The following is a 22,022-nucleotide window of genomic DNA, read 5'->3' on the forward strand; positions in this document are numbered from 1 at the left end:
AGAATAACAACAGTTACATGTATTACGGAGTAAAGCAAAACATTTCTTTAAGTAAACATAAATAAATTAAGAGAGTACGGGGCTGTTTTGGTAAGCATAAGCTTGTAAAATACAGACACAACAAGTTCGTAATAGAAGCGACAAGATGGCAAAACAGTTTAAGCTGAAAATAAATAAGACAAGTATTGAAGAGATGGATGTGGTTCAATTACATAAGATGAGAAGCTAGGATACATAATGGGAAGACAATGTCACGTTTGAAAGCAGACTAAAAAAGACTCACGGAGTGAGTATAGAAGAGGACTGAGTAATGGAGGGGTGGTAGGACTTAATTATTTATCATTATTAATTGTTAACAAATTATTATTATTATTATTACTAGTTTTTTTCGGGGGGGGGGGGGCAAAAGAAAGAAATTACACATCGGCGCAATTAATAAACGCAGTAGAGGATTATTATTATTATTATTATTATTATTATTAATTAACATTTATTTCATCGTTGCCCATTCATCTTACAATACATAGATTAATATTACATTCAGTTACACAATAACATGTTTATGATAAAGTAGGCTATTACAATGTATACGCAATATAAATAATAGATTGGAATGTGTTATTAATTGAAGGCTCACTGGGAAACCTGGCTGTAATACAAGTTGTGTTTTTGTTATAACAACCAACAGAGTATAAAATGTGCGAACAACAATTTGTCGGAACATAGGGGTTTCGGTTCAGTTGTCGAAAAAATGCCCAATACACCGTCGTTGGTTTGTTGTTTGGGGGAATTCCCGTTTTCTGTTTAACCACTTGAGGGCGCTAGACTTCGAACGTAAACAGTTTACAAAAATGGCACACGACGAAGATGACTACATGTCCGACGCTTTTCTTGTTGAAAGGTAAGCCTCCCCATTGTTTCATGCAATGCCATTATAAAATATCTAGTTATATATTAAACAGACTGCTGGACGATTATCCATTTGTCTATTCAGTAGTTTAGAGCCCTCATTCATGAAAAAATGATGGTGCCATACGAAAACTTTTCCCAGTACCAGTCGTACCATTCTACAAATTTACCCCCCAAAAAACAATCTTCAATTCCTACTCAAAAAATCAATGTGTAGCATTAAATTAAATGCAGACTGCTCCTCTACAATGAGATATCCCTTTTTGTCAGTTTGTAGAAACGAATGAAAAAGTGATGGCGCCATGCGGAAAGGGAAAGTTAGGGAAATAATTTCTGTATTATATGGCTATTGGCACCACTACTTTTTCATTCAATTCAATATAGTATCTAATTTACCTCACTAAGATATCACTTTTTGTAAAAATCACTGAAAAAGTGGCGGTGTCATACGGAAAGTTTAAATCAAAAATAATATTTGAATTGAATAAGAGACCTCAGCTGAGACCCTACGGCCTAGCCCACCTTGTTGAGCTGTTCATGGCTCCGCTTAAAATTAACATCGGTCTCATCACTGTAAACTAATGGCGACAGTGATGAGACTGATGTTAAAAGCAGAGCCATCATGACAGCTCAACAAGGTGGGCTACTTAGACCCAGTAACTGGGGCGCTGTACTCCTTTTTTCAAAATTTTGACATTATCGATCGAACGCCCGATAATGCCAAAATTTCAAAAAAGGGAGTACAGCGCCCCAGTTACTGGGTCTAAACCTCAGCTTAAGTCTCGAACTCAAGGCATCTGAGTGAAAGCACACAACTTGTGCGACAAGGGGTATCTTTTCTTTCATTATTCTCTCACAACTTCAACAACCAACTGAGTTAAAATTTCACAGGTTTGTTATTTTATGCATATATGTTGAAATACACCAATTGAGGAGACTTTTGGTGTCTTTAAAAAGTATAAAGAAAATTGGCATCAAATTCAAATAAAAAATTGTGCCATCTCCAAATCTTTTTCCTGTGTCGATGGTCGCTACAACATTTTGTGACATTTTCGAAGTATTATCTTGGGTCAGAATAAAATTTAAAAACCTGTTTTTTTAATGTTCACCATGTTTTTTTTAACGTTAATAATGGTTTATCACACCTTAGAAGATCTGTCAGCAATACGCTCCATGTTCCTCGAACTTGCCTGGCCAGTTATGGGGGACAGGGCTTACTCCAAAATAGCTACAAGACTCTGCAACTCACTTCCGGAATACCTCAGACAAATACACAACATCACTCTCTTCCAACAGAAACTCAAAACACACTTGTTCTTGCTTGCTTTCCAACATCTTGACAAAACTTGACCAGTGCCTTTGAACATTTCTTTTTTCAGTAAAGTGCGCCTTATAAATGCTGTAGTTTATTATTGTTAATATTAACCGGCTACTTGGGCGGAATGTTTCTAACGGAAATGGTATTTTAACTTGTTTATAATGCATTTGTTCACCACTATAATGTAATTTTGATATGTACGCTTCTGAGTTTTTCGTAATTATTGATTAAAAAATCAGGCCCCAACCTAAAGGTTTTGAAAAACTAAAAACACTTCTGCCATTGACGGCGGCGTCAAAGGACAATGCTTTGACGTCATTTGTGGGAGTTTACTTTATACCTTCACGCTGCAACAAAGCGGCTTTACAAATTGGAGCTCCCAACTATGATGTTTTGAGAGTGATTACGTAACAGAGCTTTTCGCAAATATCTCTCAGAAAAGCGCTGGATAGGGTATTCAAAATGATTTTTTTTTACACAATTAAAATCTATTGTAAATTTAAACATATGACTCGATTTCCTTATTCATTGAAAACATTTGAAATGAAGAAATTCAGCAAAGTTCCTGACTTTACATTTTCGTTCAAGCAGGTCTTTAGGGCAATTCCACACCAAAGTGGACATGACATAATTTTTTTTAAATGCATGTCACAAAAACAAATAAGGTGTCAAATTAAACTTTAAAGCTTAAGGTCTATATTTTCAAGATCTTTACTTAGAATAGTGATTTTGATACATTTTGGTATCCATAAATATCAATAAATCAATAATCTAGTTATGAAAAAAAATCTGATGATTTATACTTACCTAAAGATGTTCAAGAATTATGCTGAAAGTATATATAATTTATTTTAACTTTATCCATTCATATGAAAGTATAGAGTTTAAAGGATTTGGGTACTTTTTCAAAATGTCCATACTTACATTAAACTTACAGGGTTTGAAGATAATGATAGTGGAAAGCTTCCCTTAAAATCTTACTTACTGAGGTGCTGTAGTTTTTTAAAAATTAGTGAAACAATGTCATGAAAATACGTTTGTAAATGATTAAAAAAAAAATTGTCACATGAGACAAAAATTATTTTCATGACATTGTTTTACTTATTTCCCAAAAACTACAACACCTCAGCTCGTAGTATTTTCAGGGAAGCTTTCTACTATCATTATCTTCAAACTATGTAAGTTTAGTGTAAATCTGTGGACATTGTGTTTTTTGTCCTACAAAAGTTACATAGACCCTTTAAACAAAAAAATTAAAACAAAAAATCACAAATTTTGCAATTAGTTTCACTTCAGTGACTTTACATATTTTGGTGTAGTAGAATGTCCTTCCGTTACCAAAGAAACGTCATATATATATTTTTGTAAAACTAGTTATAGGATAAATGCAGTGAATCTTAGTTTTTAAAGCAAGTTTTGGTAGGCCCTTAACATGGAATTGTGACTGATGCCCCAAAACTTTTTGTTTATTAATTATGATTGATTCAAACATGTCATTCCGTTACCATATTAGTAACGGAAGGACGGTAACGTAAGGACAAGTTCAATTTTTAACAAATGTTTTATGTAATTTGTAGCATTTGATAATAAACAACCTGGTTCGCAATGTCTGTGTTGTGATACTGCAGCTTGGTGCAGCGTTTAACCTGTGGCAACATCTTTTGTTATGCTAACAAGCCTAGTCATTAAAGGATTCGGTTACTTTTTCAAAACGCCACAGATTTACATTAAACTTACAGGATTTGAAGATAATGATAGTGGAATGCTTCCCTTCAAATATTACAAACTGAGGTTCTGTTGTTTTTGAGAAATTAGTAAAACAAGTCACAAAATAATTTTCGTCTCAATAACATGAATAAGACGAAAATTATTTTAGCATGTAAAATCCCATTAACCAGTTATGATATTATACCATAATCAAAGCATAAAAATACGTTTTTACATGCTAAAACTGAGACGAAAATTATTTGTTTTACTCAATTCTCAAAAACTACAGCACCTCAGTATATAGTTGACGCTACTCGGGCCGAACTCGACTCGAGACATTGTGACCATGGGTTTGTCCAATGTTAGAAAATTGTCTGTGCCATCCAGGCCGATCCTGGGCAGCTTGAACGTGCTGTAGGCCAATACAACATATAAGCTGTGAGATGTAGGTGCAGCGGAGGCTTCCACCTTGTTGAAAGGGCTCAGATGGCTGGTTTTGTGGATTTAAGAAGGTAGCGAGAGGCACCCCAGGTGGAAAGATTAGCATACTTGAGAAGTGGTTTGTAGTTTGTTTTATTTGCTTCAGTACCTACATGAAGGTTACGTAGTTCAACCTTGGTAGCCTTTATGGGGCCAATCATCAAGAAAAATTAAGTGTTTAATCATTAATTAGCAGGAAATACTTAAATTACAATAAACATTTTCTTTATTAGAATTGTATTGACAAAAGGTCTAATGTTGAATAGATGTCACTAACGCTGCACATTTTCAGCAAAATTCTTTTTGAAAATGTAATGTTAAAATCACTTTGTGTGCATGGTATATTGAGTAAACTTGTTGTCCGTTACCGTCCTTCTGTTACCAAATGTTAATCCACTAATAATACAGTACTAAACAATTTCAAATGAAGAGTGGTAAAGTATATATAACCAAACCCCTAAGTATTGAATTTCTATCCTTTAAAATAAAATTATCTTTCAGAATTCACAGAAATTATGCAAAACATGATAGATGGTGTCCTTCCGTTACGAACCTTATTAATATTCATATTTTAGAAACTAAAAGTATTTCAGCCGAAGCCATTTTGAAAGCAGTCATTGATAAAAGAAATTTGGACATTTGCTTGATGAAACTAATTAAACTGTTAATGATATCCATGAATTAAATGTTGTTCAATGAGTCAAAACGTCCTTCCGTTACCATGGAATTGCCCTCAAAGTTTTTATTAAGTTTAAGAAAAGTGAGTCTAAAATTATTTTTATGTGAGAAAAAAATGCATTGTAGGAATTCAAGATGGCTGTACAGTTCAATGCAAATGAAACTCTATTTAGATGCAGTCACAATGATTATTTGGTTTGAAGGTTCTAAAATAATTAAAGGCAGTGGACACTATTGGTGATTACTCAAATTAATTATTAGCATAAAACTTTAATTGGTGACGAGTATTTGGCAGAGGTTAATGGTATAAAACATTGTGAGAAACGGGTCCCTTCTGAAGTGACATAGTTTTCAAGAAAGAAGTAATTTTCAACGAATTTGATTTTGAGACCTCAGATTTAGAATCTGAGGTCTCGAAATCAAGCATCTAAACACACACAACTTCGTGTGACAAGGATGTTTCTCTTTCATTATTATCTCGCAACTTCGACGACCAATTGAGCTCACAACAAGTGAGAACACTGGTCTTTGACAATTACCAATAGTGGCCAGTGTCTTTAATTACATGCATACTATGTCAGACATACGAAGCAGTATACCAATACAGGGACAACAACAGAGTGGCTGACGTTTGAAAGCAAACCATGGCAACCTTTTCATATTGACAATTAGCATTAACAATTGACAATGATCGCGTTGGAAGGCTGATTGGAACTCTTTTGTGTAATAATTTATGTTTTCTAGTTGAGGATACATCATAGTTAACCACGACCTTGTTTTTATAATTATGCCTGCCAGAACTTTTGGTATTATTGAAATTGACGCTAATGGATGACAGATAAAATCAATAATTTTGCAGCCTTACTCTATTTGTGTTTAACAACGAACAGACAGCAGTTTATAAAGCTCTATAGTACTAAACTACTAGTTCGAAATTTGGTTTGTATGAAATGATTTTCGCAGATTATCAAATCTTTTTTGTTAGTTTGTCTGTCGTCAACATGGTAACCAGGGGTGTGTTTGTAGCAAGAGGGTGCCCTAATGGATGGGTGCCTTATGCTGAGTCTTGCTACTTGGGTCTGGATGGATCCATGGAGGGCAACTGGTTCACTGCCGTGATGCAGTGTGATCGTAACAACGCATCTGTAATGGTCCCAAGCTCAGATTGGGAGAATAAATTCATATTCAATTCGTTTCAGCAACATGGAGACCTCTTTGGTGCTTGGATCAATTGCAATGAAGCAGAAGTTGAAGGCGATTGGAAATGTTACGAGGGTGATAAGCACCTGACTGAATATCGTAAATGGGAGCCAGACCAACCAGATGGTTATAAACAACGAGGGGACCAGGATTATGCGATCATGATAACCCGTAATTACAAGAATCGACCAGGCGTTCTAGGCTTCTGGGGCGATACCTGGGACTATGAACAGTTTTTCATCATCTGTGAGCGCCCCCGTAAAGCCAGATGTGGTACTTCTACTACTCATGGATAAAATGCGCATTGATGAAGGTACAGCAGTCAAAGGACTGCACCTTGTGTCTCTCGGGCTTTCAAGGACTCTCTGACTTCTTCTATAGTGGGGCCAGCTTGGACACTTACAGAAATGCTTGAGAGAACCATTTCTAAGACGCGTCCCATCCAGCTTTGCAACAATATGCACTCAATATCAAATACCCTGAAGGAATCACCAATGCTGAACTTCATCATCGAAGCAATCACACCAGCATCAACAACACTACAAGACAACTGATTGGACACGCAACAAGGCGTGACACTCCTCTCTCAATACTCCAGAACAGGAACACTCAACCTACAGTTAAACCCTATCAAAGAGGTGGAGCACACAATGCAAACCTACTACCAGCAGCTCTCTGATGACCTGAGGATGGTCGGTATTGGATTCAACCAGCTTCATCAAGCCACTCAACATGCCCAACAATGGAAACAAACAAAACAAACAATTATAGCCACGATGAGCAACGCCTGTGCGCTGCATGCTCACTACATCACCATGATGATGTGTCTCTGCTTCGTTAGACACATCCTGGACAAATACCCAACAGTCTAGAGTTCATATAATATCAAACTAAAATGTAAGGTACTAAGACCCATTGTTGTCAGGTCAATTTTGCTACTCACTACCAGTTCTTCTAAAAGTTGTTTTCATATTCAGCTGGAGATTGTAACCACGATGATAACGATTTTCAAATTTTTCTGAATGAGTATTTTACTAAATGTTTTTGATTCAACAACAGATTCCTGTTGTTTTCTTGTAAATAATAGTGGCTTTCTTATAGCGCGCATATAATCCATCACTCAGTGATGCTCCCGGCGATTTAACAATATGCACAAAAACCTGAATTAATATTCTTCAAATATCCCAATGCAAATTTAACATCGAATTATATAATAATCAGTGTTTTCCTGCAAGGTATGTTAGACTACGTTTGAATTTATGAGACCTACACTGTACTCCTTTTACATAGCACCAGGAACATCGGGGCGAACCCCTTTTCTTTTCGATAAGTGCACTGGGTTATACAACACACAGGACCACAGCCATATAAATGTCCCATCCAAAGGACGAAGTACTCATTTAAAAGTGTCTAGCTTTTTAAGGACACAAGTGTCACAATTGGGATTGGAACCCACATTCTGCTGATCAGAAACACCAGAGTTTGAATTCAATGCTCTTAATCGCTCTGCCTTGACACTTCCACGTTGACCATCTTCAAGAATGGCTGTAGTTTGCTGATAATCACAAGCTCAGACATTGTGTGCATGGCAAGTTTCTTTGCACTTGTGATCTGCTCAGGCGGGAAGTGTTGATTTATTCATCTATTTTACAACACAATCTGTAAATATACAATGGTGGGACTGGTGAAAGACTTGGCCAGACTTGGAGTGAAAAACAAACAACCAATTGGATAAAAAAAAAGAGAACCTAAAGACGCTAGACACTATTGGTAATTGTCAAAGACCAGCCTTCTTACTTGCTGTATCTCAACATATATGCACAAAATAACAAACCTGTGAAAACTTGAGCTCAATCGGTCATAAAAAAAAAAAAAAACACCCTTGTCACACGAAGTTGTGGGCTTTCAGATGCTTGATTTCGAGACCTCAAATTCTAAATCTGAGGATTCGAAATCAAATTCGTGGAAAATTACTTCTTTCTAAAAAAATACTCCACTTCAGAGGGAGCTGTTTCTCACAATGTTTTATACCATCAACAGCTCCCCATTACTCGTTACCAAGTAAGGTTTTATGCTTAAAATTATTTTGAGTAATTACCAATAGTGTCCACTGCCTTTAATGCTCTCAATGCATAAAACTCCAGGCGCTACGGGTCTTGTTTTAAAATTCAATGCATGAAACTTGCTGCAACTGGTCGCACACTCGGGATTTGGGATACTTGTGGCTCTAAAGCTCATATGTGCACACATGATTGTACCTAGTATATGAATTTATTTAACAAAAACTTGTGAATTAGTTTACAAAGATATACTTTTTAGTTTCTTGAGTAAATTATAAAAGAGAAACTACTTCTCATTGGGCTTGCTAACTGTTGTTCTATAATCCCTGGAGCTGAAATGTGTGGATAATTTACAGTTAAATGGCGTTATTAATTTCCAGCTAAGATATTACACAGAATAGTATTAACTAGTGCTGATTCTTTTGGGATTGTATAAAGATTGAGGATTTAGGCTAAATGTACAAAATGGGGCTTAGGTAGCTCTGTATCTTGTAGACAGATTGGAATGTTTGTAAACAAACAAACAAACAAACAAATTGTACAAATATTTACAGAGTCTTCACATAGAATGTTTTAAGGCCAATTTGTTTAAAATTCACCTACTGTCATTTTTAGAAGATTAACTGCAAATTTTACTAATTTTTAAATAGTTATTGCTTAAAACAAGTTAACTTTTAACTTCAGAGGACAAATGATGCGTGGCGAAACGATATTGTTTCAGTCAAAATTAAAAGTATACCCCATGTAGGTCATCGAGAACTTATAAAACAATTTCTAGACACACTTGACTTCTGAAAGATTCACTGTGTAATGATGTTTTGACTGTACTGAATATTGCATAGTGTTTGCCCATACTGGGGCCAATTAAAAAACATTATTTACCCAAAACAATTCAAATTCTTGAAACTGTGGGTGGGTGTAGACAAAAGAAATAACTGGAAATCAAAATTCAGTTTTTATTTTAAAACAAATGTAAACAATGTACACAGTATCAACAAAAGAAAAAGAAGAAGAAAAAAGCTGGCCAAGATCATCTATTTTATTCCGTATTAACCTATAAAGTTGTTTGTTTAAGTCAGGAAATGCCATTGAAAACTACAAAACCTGGTTCAATTGATGCAATGCTTTGTTCTTCAGTGTAATGAATTATATTAGATCAAGTAAAAAATAAATAACAAAGTCTTGACTTTAAAAAAGAAATTTGGTGAGGGAGCTTAGGTCCTTGTTGTTTTAAATTTCCATTTTTACGTTTTTTGGAAAAAAGTCATAGGATACAATTGCCCAAGTTTTTCTCACCAGATATGAAAAGACCAGTGTTGGCCCAAATTACAACCGAAACGGAGAGTTTATATTTTGGGGTCCAAAAATAGGGTAAAAATGTTGATTTTGCAACCTGAAAACATACTCTTATGCATGATCCAATTAAGCACTAGGGTGAAATTTAAACTTTAAAGCAATAAAGGCCACGGATAATACTTTGTAGTGATATGAAAGGTTTTTTGAAATAATTTTACATTTTGGTGGGGTGGAGTTGTACATGTACATGTCCGCATGTGAGCAAAAAAAAACAGTTTTTCAGACCCCCAAATCAGCCTGAAATGGCCAAAAAACAAAATGAGCTGTAATCATTGGCCTATATTGTGAATTGAAAATGCAATTTTGTTTACTCGCACCCCAAAGCCCTTCCACCCACAAAGTTTGAAAGAAATTAATTTTTTGACCGTGGACCGTGTTGCTTCTTCAAATAAACAAATTGTGCATGTTGCTTCTTCAAATAAACAAATTGCTATGAAATGATGTGTCTATTGTTATTCATTGATGTGTCTATTTTTATTCATTGATGTGTCTATTGTTATTCATTGATGCGTCTATTGTTATTCATTGATGCGTCTATTGTTATTCATTGATGTGTCTATTGTTATTCATTGATGTGTCTATTGTTATTCATTGATGTGTCTATTGTTATTCATTGATGTGTCTATTGTTATTCATTGATGTGTCTATTGTTATTCATTGATGTGTCTATTGTTATTCATTGATCACTAATGAAATCGCACACTAACACCATCCTACTCATTTGTCAGTAGGCGTGAATAATAGGCAAATTGCCTTGGGGGGTTGAACAGTAGATTACTAGACCGTGGACACAAAATGTCAAATATTTTCCTGAGCTGCCCCCTCTTAATATTTTACATAATTGCATTTTCATTGTGCATGTTGCTTCTTCAAAAAAACAAATTGCTATGAATTGATGTGTCTATTGTTATTCGTTGATGTGTCTATTGTTATTCATTGATGTGTCTATTTTTATTCATTGATGTGTCTATTGTTATTCATTGATCACTAATGAAATCGCACACTAACACCATCCTACTCATTTGTCAGTAGGCGTTAATAATAGGCAAATTGCCTTGGGGGGTTGAACAGTAGATTACTAGAATAAGTATTGTCAACTAGTTACTGAATCACAACTTCTTGATTTGTGCAATTCATAATCATAGACGTTAAACCAATGTTTGTATGAGAGAGATTGGATGTTGCCAGCTTGGTGTTTATATCCTCTCAAAGGAGTTTGCTGAGTTCCCTTTACAGGAAGATCATCTTAACAAACGAACGAACGAACGAACGAACGAACGAACGAACGAACGAACGAACGAACGAACGAACGAACGAACGAACGAACGACTGAACGAACGAACGAACGAACGAACGAACGAACGAACGAACGAACGAACGAACGAACGAACGAACGAACGAACGAACGAACGAACGAACGAACGAACGAACGAACGAACGAACGAACGAACGAACGAACGAACGAACGAACGAACGAACGAACGAACGAACGAACGAACGAACGAACGAACGAACGAACGAACGAACGAACGAACGAACGAACGAGCGAGCGAGCGAGCGAGCAAGCAAGCAAGCAAGCAAACAAACAAACAAACAAACAAACAAACAAACAAACAAACATCCCCAACAAACAAACAAACAAACAAACAAACAAACAAACGACACAACCCTTCTCACTTCTAATCAGACAGATACGGGCTCTCTGGACCCCAAAAGACAATATTGTAAGCTGTTATACAACAAAATCACATACTCGTACTGGCAACTATTAAAAATCTTCACTAACAGTAGCTTTAACATTAGTGTATCCAAACACATTTGTTAATTTTGAGCCTGTCGTCAATCTTACTCAAACTAATAAAATGTAATTTCTTCAGTAGCAGTAAATCAACCGATCGTGGCCTCGCATGGGGAAAGCACGTCAAGAAAAACAAGAAAGACGCTCAACACAAGGCAATCAATGAGCAACACCGCACTAAGTTCAAGCCGATCAAAGAGCGTGAGCAGGAACACCGACTGAAGGGTCTGAGTAATGCACTGACTAGTGACAACAAGGGGTTCGCTATGCTGGAGAAGATGGGGTACAAGAGCGGTATGGGTCTTGGCAAAAAAGGTAACCATTGTGTAGGGATTAGGGTAAGATTTGATGATGATAGCCCCTTATAGGTCCTGACTGGAGAGTACTTTTTGTAGGACAAAAAAACCAATGTCCACAGATTTACACTAAATTTACACAATTTGAGGATTTATTTATTTATTTATTTCCTTTATTTTCCCATGGTGAGCTAAATCAGTAAAAAATAGCTGGTTTCCATTTGGGCCCTGCAAACAAATAAACATTAAAAAGTAAAAATAAAATCACATAATAAAAAAAAATGTAAAAAACCAACATAATAAAATTACGATATAAAAATTACGTAAATATGTAAGAATTACAGGAAAATTAAAAGAAATACATAATTAAACAAATACTTATATTAGAAAGCTTCCCTGAAAATAGTACTTGCTGAGGTGCTGTAGTTTTTGAGAAGTAGGTAAAACAATGTCATGGAAATAATTTTCATCACGGTGATCATGAGATGTAAATTATTTTAGCATGTAAAAACGTATTTTCATGACATTGTTTTACTAATTTCTCAAAAACTACAGTGGGCTCACCTCATCAGCAACTAATATTTTCAGGGAAGCTTTCTACTATCATTATCTTCAAACGGTGTAAGTTTAATGTAAATCTGTGGACATTGTGTTTTGTCTTACAAAAAGTACATGTACCCAATGCCGAGACGTTGTTTATATTGTTCATTTCTTTTATCAGTTTTTGTTTTTGCCAGCAAGACAGAAATGACATAAAACAGCAAATTTAGTTTTGGGCTAGAAATTTACACACTAAATTGAAAAAATTAATATTCAGACATGACCTTTACTTAAAACCTCTTTATATTTTTTTTATTTATTTCCTCAAAACCTCAAAAAATGGAGAAGATAACAAGATTTATACAAATTACATCAAATAAACAGTATAAGGGACATAAAGACGTTAGTAAAGAAACAGGATAACCCGACAATCTCGGACGACCCCCAGACCATCTTGACAAAGTATGAAACAAAGGGATTGTCAGACTGATCTGAGTAGCCGACCGAGAGTATCAAGGTCATCACATTCAAACTGATTACGATTCAAAAAACTGTTTTTACACTATCACAAATACCATGGTTGACGCAGTTTACATACTTAAGGTCAGCGTTAAATTTCCGCCTGCAAGAAGGATTAATAATGCAGTTAAGCAGCAAAAAATCTTTGTGCAAGCTACACTGTTTTTAACACATCAATCAATCAATTAATGTATTCTTAGAATAAGCAAAATCATCGCTGGCCTCGCAATTTAAAAGGTGGGCATAACAAGATCTAGCCTTAGAAGTGTTAAAAATCTGACATACTAGATTAAAGTCATTATACACTTTCGGTAACCAGTATTGTCCAAGTCCCACACTTCCTGTATCGCAACTTATATATAAAATAACAAACCTGTGAAAATTTAGGCTCATTTGGTCATCGGAGTCGGGAGAAAATAACGGAAAAACCCACTCTTGTTTTCGCGCGTTTCGCCGTGTCATGACATGTGTTTAAAAATAAATCCGTAATTCTCGCTAACGAGAATTGATATTGTTTAAATTTTTTCTCATAAAGTAAAACATTTCATGGAATAATATTTAAAGAGAAGTATTTCACCATTACCTTCTGTAAATTATTTGTAAATCTGTGATTTTTTATTTATTTTTTCTGTACCGAAAGTGTATGATGGCTTTAAGTTGGAATGTCAACAAAATATCATTGATCTTACATAAATGTGATGAGGTCAAACCTTGCGGCCATACCTGTACGATATATGACACCTTTTGAGTAGGCTCTACATGAACAAGCTTTTACGTGTACAATAATGGTGCTTTAAGAATACATAAAATAGATCAAACATAGTTACCTTAGCATTGAAAGAGGAAACAAACAATATGATGCACACCACAGGTCTAACCGTCATTTCATGGCGGTTGTGTTAATCAAACCTTTGTATTCATTTTGGATGTACTACAGGTGGTGGTAGATCGGAGCCCGTTCCAGTTGAAATTAAAACAGGTCAGTACAAGAAAGTGATGGATGGAAGTGGTTAAGAAATTTACTTCTTTTTTGTTCTAGCCGAAAACTTCACGGAAAGCCTCTTCACAAATTCTCAATTTCACTCTATCCTGAGATGTCTCATTGCCAAGCAATGTCAGAGTAACTTGAAAAGGACTTGGCATATCATTGTTGAAGCCTATCATTGTTGAACACCCTAGTTAAAGACACTGGACACTCTTGGTAATTGTCAAAGACCAGTCTTCTCACTTGGTGTATCTCAACATATGCATAAAATAACAAACCTGTGAACATTTTAGCTCAATTGGTCGTCCAAGTTGTGAGATAATAATGAAAGAAAAATCACCCTTGTCAGAGGAAGTTGTGTGCATTCAGATGCTTGATTTCATGACCTCAAATTCTTAATCTGAGGTCTCAAAATAAAATTCGTGGAAAATCAGTTCTTTCTCAAAACTGCGTCACTTCAGAGGGAGCTAATTCTCACACCATTTTATACTATCAACCTCTCCCCATTACTCCTTCCAAGTTAGGTTTTATGCTAATAACTATTTTGACTAATTACCAATAGTCCACTGCCTTTAAATGTCAAGGTCATTATGGCTAAAACAAAGGAAATATTTTCCATGCGAAGGATAAGAATGGGGTGAATCAGGGTATTTGTGTTTGTCAAACATTCTTGTTTCATTTTTTCATTTTTATAAAACGAAGAACATACGTATAATAGAAAAAATTGCAAAGTTAGTATCAAACGGTATAATTTGGAAGCTTGTCAAGAAACATTTTTGCAGTACCCAACATGCCCAATGGCCGAAATCCCATAAAGTTTACATTAATGCAACTGGTGTGCTGCTCATTTTTTGTTCAGCTTTGAATGTTTTTTTTATCAAAGCTGTATTTAATGTCACAGCTCCGTTTTGGCACAGCTTTTTTTTTTTTTTTTTTTTTTAATTATTGTTTTTTTTTTGTTGGGGGGGGGGGGGAGGGGGTAGTTTTGTGATGTTGAATTGGGTTGGCATTTGCAATGAACCAGGTTTACTTGGCATGACAACAAACCTGCAACTGTTTTTCTGTGTATGTACAATAATTACGGTAATTACATTTTGACAAATCAGTTTTCACATTTGGAAACTGTTGCCTTTGGTTCTGGAAAAGTAACACGTTCTTTTAAACAATCTGTTTCCCCAACCCCTTCAACTCTCTGGAAGGTAGAGGAGGTTTAGGAAGAGAGTCCCAAATGAAGGATCAGCAGGAGACGAGGCAACGTCAATATCTAGAAACCGTGCGACAACGAGCTTCAATGGAAGTAGAATACAGGCAGGATTTCCGTCAGCGCATGAGCAGTAAGTTTATTGACAAGGAGACAGAGAAAGACCTGAACACAAGCCAGAAAGCATGTGAACATTTGGATGTCTCTCAGGTACGTTGATAAGTGGAGCTGTGTTTAGTGTTGAGAAGTTGAAGCCTGGCCTACTGAGAGTATTTAGAGGCCACACCATTGTGCTGTTTTGCCAAAGGAAGAAAGTTCGGTAGAAAAGTCTAATTTAAAAAGTTAAAATGGCCCGACGTGTCGACCCTAGCAGAGTGTTTCTTGAAACTGCTAGGGTTGAAGCGTCAGGCTGTAAAAAGATGTGCCTTGTTGGGGATTTATAGCACCTGTCCTTTGGTTGGTAATAGGCAGTTTGCAACAGCCAATTCTTTTTTTCTCAGAAAAGTCTAAATAATTCATTTATCATGTAATACACTGACTGACTGTAAGGAAAACATATTGGTTTTGAACAGTGTCAAATTTACTGGAGCTGAACTTGAACCAATGACCCTGGATTAACGCGCCAGTGCTCCCTCTACCAACTGAGCAATCTAAACCTAGGTTGGCAGTCTCCCTTTTAATCCATATGTTTGTTCAATGGTGCTAATTAGAAGCCATACAACTGTTAGCTGCCGTAAATAGTCAGGGGTCACACCCACGTTATGATACACCCTGGGAAGCGGCAGCTAGGGGATTACCTTAACCCTCTACACCCTGGGAAGCGGCAGCTAGGGGATTACCTTAACCCTCTACACCCTGGGAAGCGGCAGCTAGGGGATTACCTTAACCCTCTACACCCTGGGAAGCGGCAGCTAGGGGATTACCTTAACCCTCTACACCCTGGGAAGCGGCAGCTGGGGGATTACCTTAACCCTCTACACCCTGGGAAGCGGCAGCTAGGGGATTACCTTAACCCTCTGCACCCTGGGAAGCGGCAGCTAGGGGATTACCTTAACCCTCTACACCCTGGGAAGCGGCAGCTAGGGGATTACCTTAACCCTCTACACCCTGGGAAGCGGCAGCTAGGGGATTACCTTAACCCTCTGCACCCTGGGAAGCGGCAGCTAGGGGATTACCTTAACCCTCTACACCCTGGGAAGCGGCAGCTAGGGGATTACCTTAACCCTCTACACCCTGGGAAGCGGCAGCTAGGGGATTACCTTAACCCTCTACACCCTGGGAAGCGGCAGCTAGGGGATTACCTTAACCCTCTACACCCTGGGAAGCGGCAGCTAGGGGATTACCTTAACCCTCTACACCCTGGGAAGCGGCAGCTAGGGGATTACCTTAACCCTCTACACCCTGGGAAGCGGCAGCTAGGGGATTACCTTAACCCTCTACACCCTGGGAAGCGGCAGCTAGGGGATTACCTTAACCCTCTACACCCTGGGAAGCGGCAGCTAGGGGATTACCTTAACCCTCTACACCCTGGGAAGCGGCAGCTAGGGGATTACCTTAACCCTCTACACCCTGGGAAGCGGCAGCTGGGGGATTACCTTAACCCTCTACACCCTGGGAAGCGGCAGCTAGGGGATTACCTTAACCCTCTACACCCTGGGAAGCGGCAGCTAGGGGATTACCTTAACCCTCTACACCCTGGGAAGCGGCAGCTGGGGGATTACCTTAACCCTCTACACCCTGGGAAGCGGCAGCTAGGGGATTACCTTAACCCTCTACACCCTGGGAAGCGGCAGCTGGGGGATTACCTTAACCCTCTACACCCTGGGAAGCGGCAGCTAGGGGATTACCTTAACCCTCTAGTCACTGCACCGCCCGAGTTTCTGAAAACAAATTTTTCAAGATTCTTGCAGTAAACAACTGGAATCGTAGTTCAATTTTTAAAAGACAGCGTAATATTTATGCACAATTTTTTACCCTTTCGGTAATGTTTGTATAAAAGTACAAGCTCCCATTGGGAACAATAATCGGCTTTCGAATATTTTTTTGTAAAGATAAAATGGACACAATAGCTTTTCAAGGCTTTTATCTGGCTCAATGCTCATACTAATTAAATGCGAAGGCGTTAGTTTTCGACAATATCATCATTAATGATGAATAAATACAGTTTCCGTTGTGTTTACTCATTGGTATGAGCTAAATTATTTCATCGAAGCTAATGACGATGAAATAATTTAGCTCATACCAATTAGTAAACACAATGATTCCAGTTGTTTACTGCAAGAATCTTGAAAAATTGGTTTTCAGAAACTCGGGCGGTGCAGGGACTAGAGGGTTAAAGGGGATGCAACCTTTGGTTTAAGTCCCGCTCCAGTCAATTTATGTTGTTCAAACCCAGATATTTAAACCAATTTTTAATTTTTTAAAAAAACTCTTAATCTGATGAGCCATTTACAAGTTTGATTTGAATAATTTCTAGTACAATACCTTGCTGGTTCACAATTTACTGCTTAGTTTGGAATTCCTCGGACAATACAGACAGTTACTAATGTCAAATGATATGGGTCAAGTTTTTGTATTGTCACATAAGAGATGCAGGGTTGAAAACGTACCTCCTAGGATTTGAACCCAATTTAAAAGAGCTGCCAAGCCCAAAAAGATGATAAGCACAACAAAATAAGGCTTAATACCAAAATGAGGTCACATCCAAATTGTCATGTCATGTGTACAATTGTGACTGGTATCCTGCTCAATGCTGCCAAGCAGAAAGGTGGTTAGCAATATTTTCTGCTTAAGCAGCTCTATGAATTGGGCCCTGGACCCAAATTTCTGACTCGTTTTCTAAGCAAAGACTCTCATCCCGGACTGCTTGACTTTAATAGGAGATTGAAACACCTGTAGAGCCATGGTACTGGCCTAAGAAGCCTTCTGAAGAACCTGAAGAAGAAGATAAAGAAGATGAAGAAGAAGAAGAGGACGAGGAGGAGGAGGAGCCTGAACCAGGAAGTCACCTGACTGTAAGAATCAATCCATCTCAGATTAATCAATATTAAAACACACCTCCTGCTTGTTCTGTAGTCTGGTTGGCTGAAACACAGTCACGTGGGGTGAACTAATACAGTCTAGTGATTGTGCATGCCTGATTTGCAGGATAGTGCTCGCTGGGCAAAAGTCTTTGAAAATAGTACCTGGTTACAGCGCCTTCTCTTGACGTGAGTCGTGAACAGCATCTACACAACTTCCTTTCTTTTCCAGAATTCTGTTCTTTTTTTCACATTTAAGACCGTGGTATTTTATAAAACACATATTGACTGGCGTAATTCAGTAACTAGTGTACGTCTATTCCCCCTCGGGCCCGTTAGTGACCAGAAGAGTGGCCTATTTCCCTCAGCCTCAGGAAATAGGTCCCTATTCTGGTCACTCAAAGTCCCTCAGGGAATAGACATACACTAGTTACCTCATTGCCAGTCAATATGTGTATTATATTACTAATGGACATTTGTTTTGTGCCATATCTGTCAACTTAACACTCATGGGGCAGGTTATATGAAAATGATGTTGTAACTACATTACAGTCTTGGAATAAGTAAAAAAGATGCAAATTTGAGTCAACCAAACAGAGCTTAGCGTTGATAAAAAGCAAAGTTTTGAATTACTTTGAATAAAACCTTTTGTTTATTAGATGCCTACGGCAGTTTTGATAGTACATTTATAATTATAAAGCATTTTGAGAATCAATTCACTTGGAAGTATGGTGGTTGGTAAACATATATCAGGTAGGTTTTGAGAAAATTAGTTCAGTACAAAATATTTTGTCATAAGTAACTCACAAAGGTTTGTTTTAGGTCACGTGTTGTGTTGTACCCAAATAATGCAAAATATGCTTTACAATTATGAAAATGGACCCTGCTGAATATAGGCCTACAGTAAAAGATTTGTGCTGATTTAATTGCCTTGGACAATGCTCAGGTTTAAGTGTCGTGGCCTAGCGAACTAGTGTGTCTGTCTAAAGTTCTGATGTCTATCGAAGTGTGGGTTCGATTCCAGCTCATGTCATTTGTGTCCCAGAGAAAGACACTTCAAAGGCAATGGGCGATATTTGTTACCGCTTGAGGGCGCTCTCAATCACTTCCGGGGGTGTATTCATTCATACACAGAACAGTTATTAAATACTGGAACACATTACCACCCCAGACATTTAAAGAAGCCGTTTTAATCAAACTCTAAAGCAACTTCAAACTACGGCGCAACAAAAGTGACAGAACGCCTATTAGAACTGTGCAGGACTAATCGCGTATACCCCCGGAAGTGACAAAAATACTATTGAGAGCGTCCTCACGCGGTCAAAACAAAATTGGCCATTGCTTCTCTTTACCAAGATGTATAAATCTGAACCTGAGAGGTCAGAGACACTGGGATTATAAAGTAATTTGGGGTTTGATGCTCCTCAGGGAATTCAACAAGTTTTGAACTTTGAACTAACAACCCAATGAATTGTTGATTTGTTTCAGTCAGCAGAGAAGCTTGTACAAATAACCAGCTACCTCCGTAGTCAACACACATACTGTATATGGTGCGGGACATCATTTGAAGGTAAACTAGATTAATATTGTATTCAGTTTGGTTTTACCTATATTTATCAATGTGTGTTAGCAATGTAGACTCAGTACTTTCCAGCGCTCTGTGAAAATAATCACAGGTGTATGACTCGGGTGGGATTCGAACCTCCGACCATTCCCTCAAGCTACCGGGGCAGTCTCGATGGAACGTCTAGTTGGCAAGAACCAAAATGGGTAAAACCAAAAATAATATTATTTATCCCTGATGCAAATATCCATAGATTAATATTAATAACTGAAATATCAGATTGAGGTTACAAGAAAAGACAAGTTATTGTTTAGTGATGACAAATTTTGACTTTTGTTTTGTTTATGCTCAGGTAAGATTTTTCAGGAAGGGAAATGTCAAATTAAATTTTGTAAATACTAATTTTCTAATAGAAAGAGTCCTCATTTGAGTGAGGGGAAACATTACAAGTCTCTTCTCTCACGTTAAGATGGTTAAAACCACAGTGGATGATATTGAATGGTCATACAGTAGGAGGGTTATAGGAACTTCAGAATGATCTTTTTAGTTGGATCTGTTTACTTTGAATGTAACTTGACCTAATGGACGTGTTACAGCTCTGGCTTTGACTGTTACTAGGGCGATTCAGCGGTAGACGTAGCTGAGAATTCAGTCATGGCCTACTAGACTTTTTGATTGATCAATCAATTGTAATAAAAATAATAATACAATTTTGCCAGCCTGTTCGAGGGCAAATAAAAGTAAAAATGCCATAAGAAAATTACTCAGAAAAAAAGTTTTAGAAAAACTACAGAAGGGAGTGTAGAGGTACATGATATGATGATTGCAATGTCTTTCCAGTTTGGAAACTGAAATCAATTTATTTATACTGTATTGTAATTTTCTTGTAATTTTCTGCACAGATCAGCGTGATTTAGCAGACAATTGTCTGGGCAACACAGCTGAGGATCACAGGTAGCAGGAACCGAAACGATGGACAGATAAATATACTACACTGTACAAACATCCCGGGCTCAGTTTCATGGGTCTGCTTACCCCAAGTAAAGAATCGGCACTTACGTCAAAGAATCGGCACTTACATGTACGTCAAGCATTCACCGGTTAGTAGGGAACTTCGGCTTGTGCAGGTGTGTACTCCGTGTTACAAAGGCATTCTCTGCTTACACAGCTAGCCCAAAAATTGGACACTTGCTCTGCAAGCGGAGAGTGGTGATCGTATAAGCGCAAGATTCGGCAGTAAGCAGAACCATGAAATAGGGCCCTGTAATGACTAGGCATTCTGTTCAATTGTTACATATGATCAATTCATGACACCCATGTCAGTCTGCAAAACGATTTACCTGGTGATGTGGTGATCACACTTTGAACCGACTGATTGATCAACTCACCAGCCTGAACTCAGATATCTTATGGTGAACACTCATGATATTCAAATATCATGAACAGGTTCTCTGCAATGCTAAAGGGGACTCTTAATTTCATTGTCTATTCTCGTCAGACTAGGTCAAGTCAAGTCTAACCTAAATATTGAAAAGTGAAGAAAAATATGACCTTAACCCACTTAGTTGGAGCGTGCCATAATTGGTCTTTGTGTACTACATGTTTACCTGCAGAGAATACCCACTGAAGAGGCTGCACCATGCTGTAGGCTAGCTCTCTTAAAGGCACTGGACACTATTGGTAATACCTCAAAATAATTGTTAGCACAAAACCTTACTTGGTAATGAGTAATGGGGAGACTGAGGTTGATAGTATAAAACATTGTGAGAAACGGCTCCCTCTGAAGTAACGTAGTTCTTAAGAAATTGATAATTTCTCACTAAAATATTTGGCATCTGAAAGCACACAACTTGTGCGACAAGGGTGTGTGTTCTTGCAGCTTCGACGACCATACGAGTTCAACTATTTGACACGTTTTTGTTATTTATGTATATATATGTTCAGATACACCAAGTGAGAAGACTGGTCTTAGACAATTACCAAAGGTGGATGGAAGTCCTGTATTACAAGACGGGCATAGTTTGATTTAAAAAAAAAAATTGCCCTTGAAAAATTGAGTGGGTTGAGTGGTCAAGGATGCAACTGTTATGACCAGGATTCAAACCCACACTCCGATGACTTAACCACCAGAACTTGGATTTGACGCTCTTGACCACTCAACCCACTCAACTTTTCAAGGGCAAAAATAAATATAGGTAGAACCAAATAATATCAAGTTTGTAGAGTTGGTCATTCCCAGAGTCCCAGTCAGTCAATGTTGTGCCCTCTAACTGTCGACTAATATAACAAAACCAGAATTGACCATCTAATACTTGCCCTGTCTATAACTTGATTCATAGACTCAGTTCACAGACTCATGAAGTCCACCTGAAGGCAGTGATGTTAAACACA

At 37.5% G+C, this 22,022-nt stretch overlaps 1 protein-coding gene across 3 annotated transcripts; it reads left to right on the forward strand.

Moving 5' to 3' along the window:
* The first annotated feature begins 263 nt into the window (after nucleotides 1-263).
* LOC117298064 (G patch domain-containing protein 11-like) lies at nucleotides 264-21,357 on the forward strand. 3 transcript variants are annotated; one of them, XM_033781312.1, is made up of 7 exons: nucleotides 264-321; nucleotides 11,586-11,821; nucleotides 13,799-13,840; nucleotides 15,046-15,257; nucleotides 17,927-18,061; nucleotides 19,556-19,637; nucleotides 20,534-21,357. In XM_033781312.1, exons 1-7 carry the CDS (start codon nucleotides 311-313, stop codon nucleotides 20,587-20,589), a joined length of 774 nt encoding a protein of 257 aa, XP_033637203.1. In that variant the 5' UTR covers nucleotides 264-310; the 3' UTR covers nucleotides 20,590-21,357. The 3 variants fall into 3 exon arrangements, with proteins under 3 accessions (XP_033637203.1, XP_033637187.1, XP_033637195.1); XM_033781296.1 differs by lacking the exon at nucleotides 264-321 and adding an exon at nucleotides 830-901 and having other exon boundaries at nucleotides 11,589-11,821; XM_033781304.1 differs by lacking the exon at nucleotides 264-321 and adding an exon at nucleotides 867-901.
* Nucleotides 21,358-22,022: the final 665 nt, after the last annotated feature.

This window comes from Asterias rubens, chromosome 1, assembly GCF_902459465.1.
Source record: "Asterias rubens chromosome 1, eAstRub1.3, whole genome shotgun sequence".
Classification (NCBI taxonomy): domain Eukaryota; kingdom Metazoa; phylum Echinodermata; class Asteroidea; order Forcipulatida; family Asteriidae; genus Asterias; species Asterias rubens.

What these genes read in the sequence shown, in the direction of transcription:
- LOC117298064 (XM_033781296.1), top strand. Translation starts at nt 852, where the DNA reads ATGGCACACGACGAAGATGACTACATGTCCGACGCTTTTCTTGTTGAA. An exon ending in TCCAGTTGAAATTAAAACAG is followed by an intron (nt 13,841 to 15,045) that starts GTCAGTACAAGA and finishes ACTCTCTGGAAG; the next exon opens with GTAGAGGAGGTTTAGGAAGA. An exon ending in AACCAGGAAGTCACCTGACT is followed by an intron (nt 18,062 to 19,555) that starts GTAAGAATCAAT and finishes GATTTGTTTCAG; the next exon opens with TCAGCAGAGAAGCTTGTACA.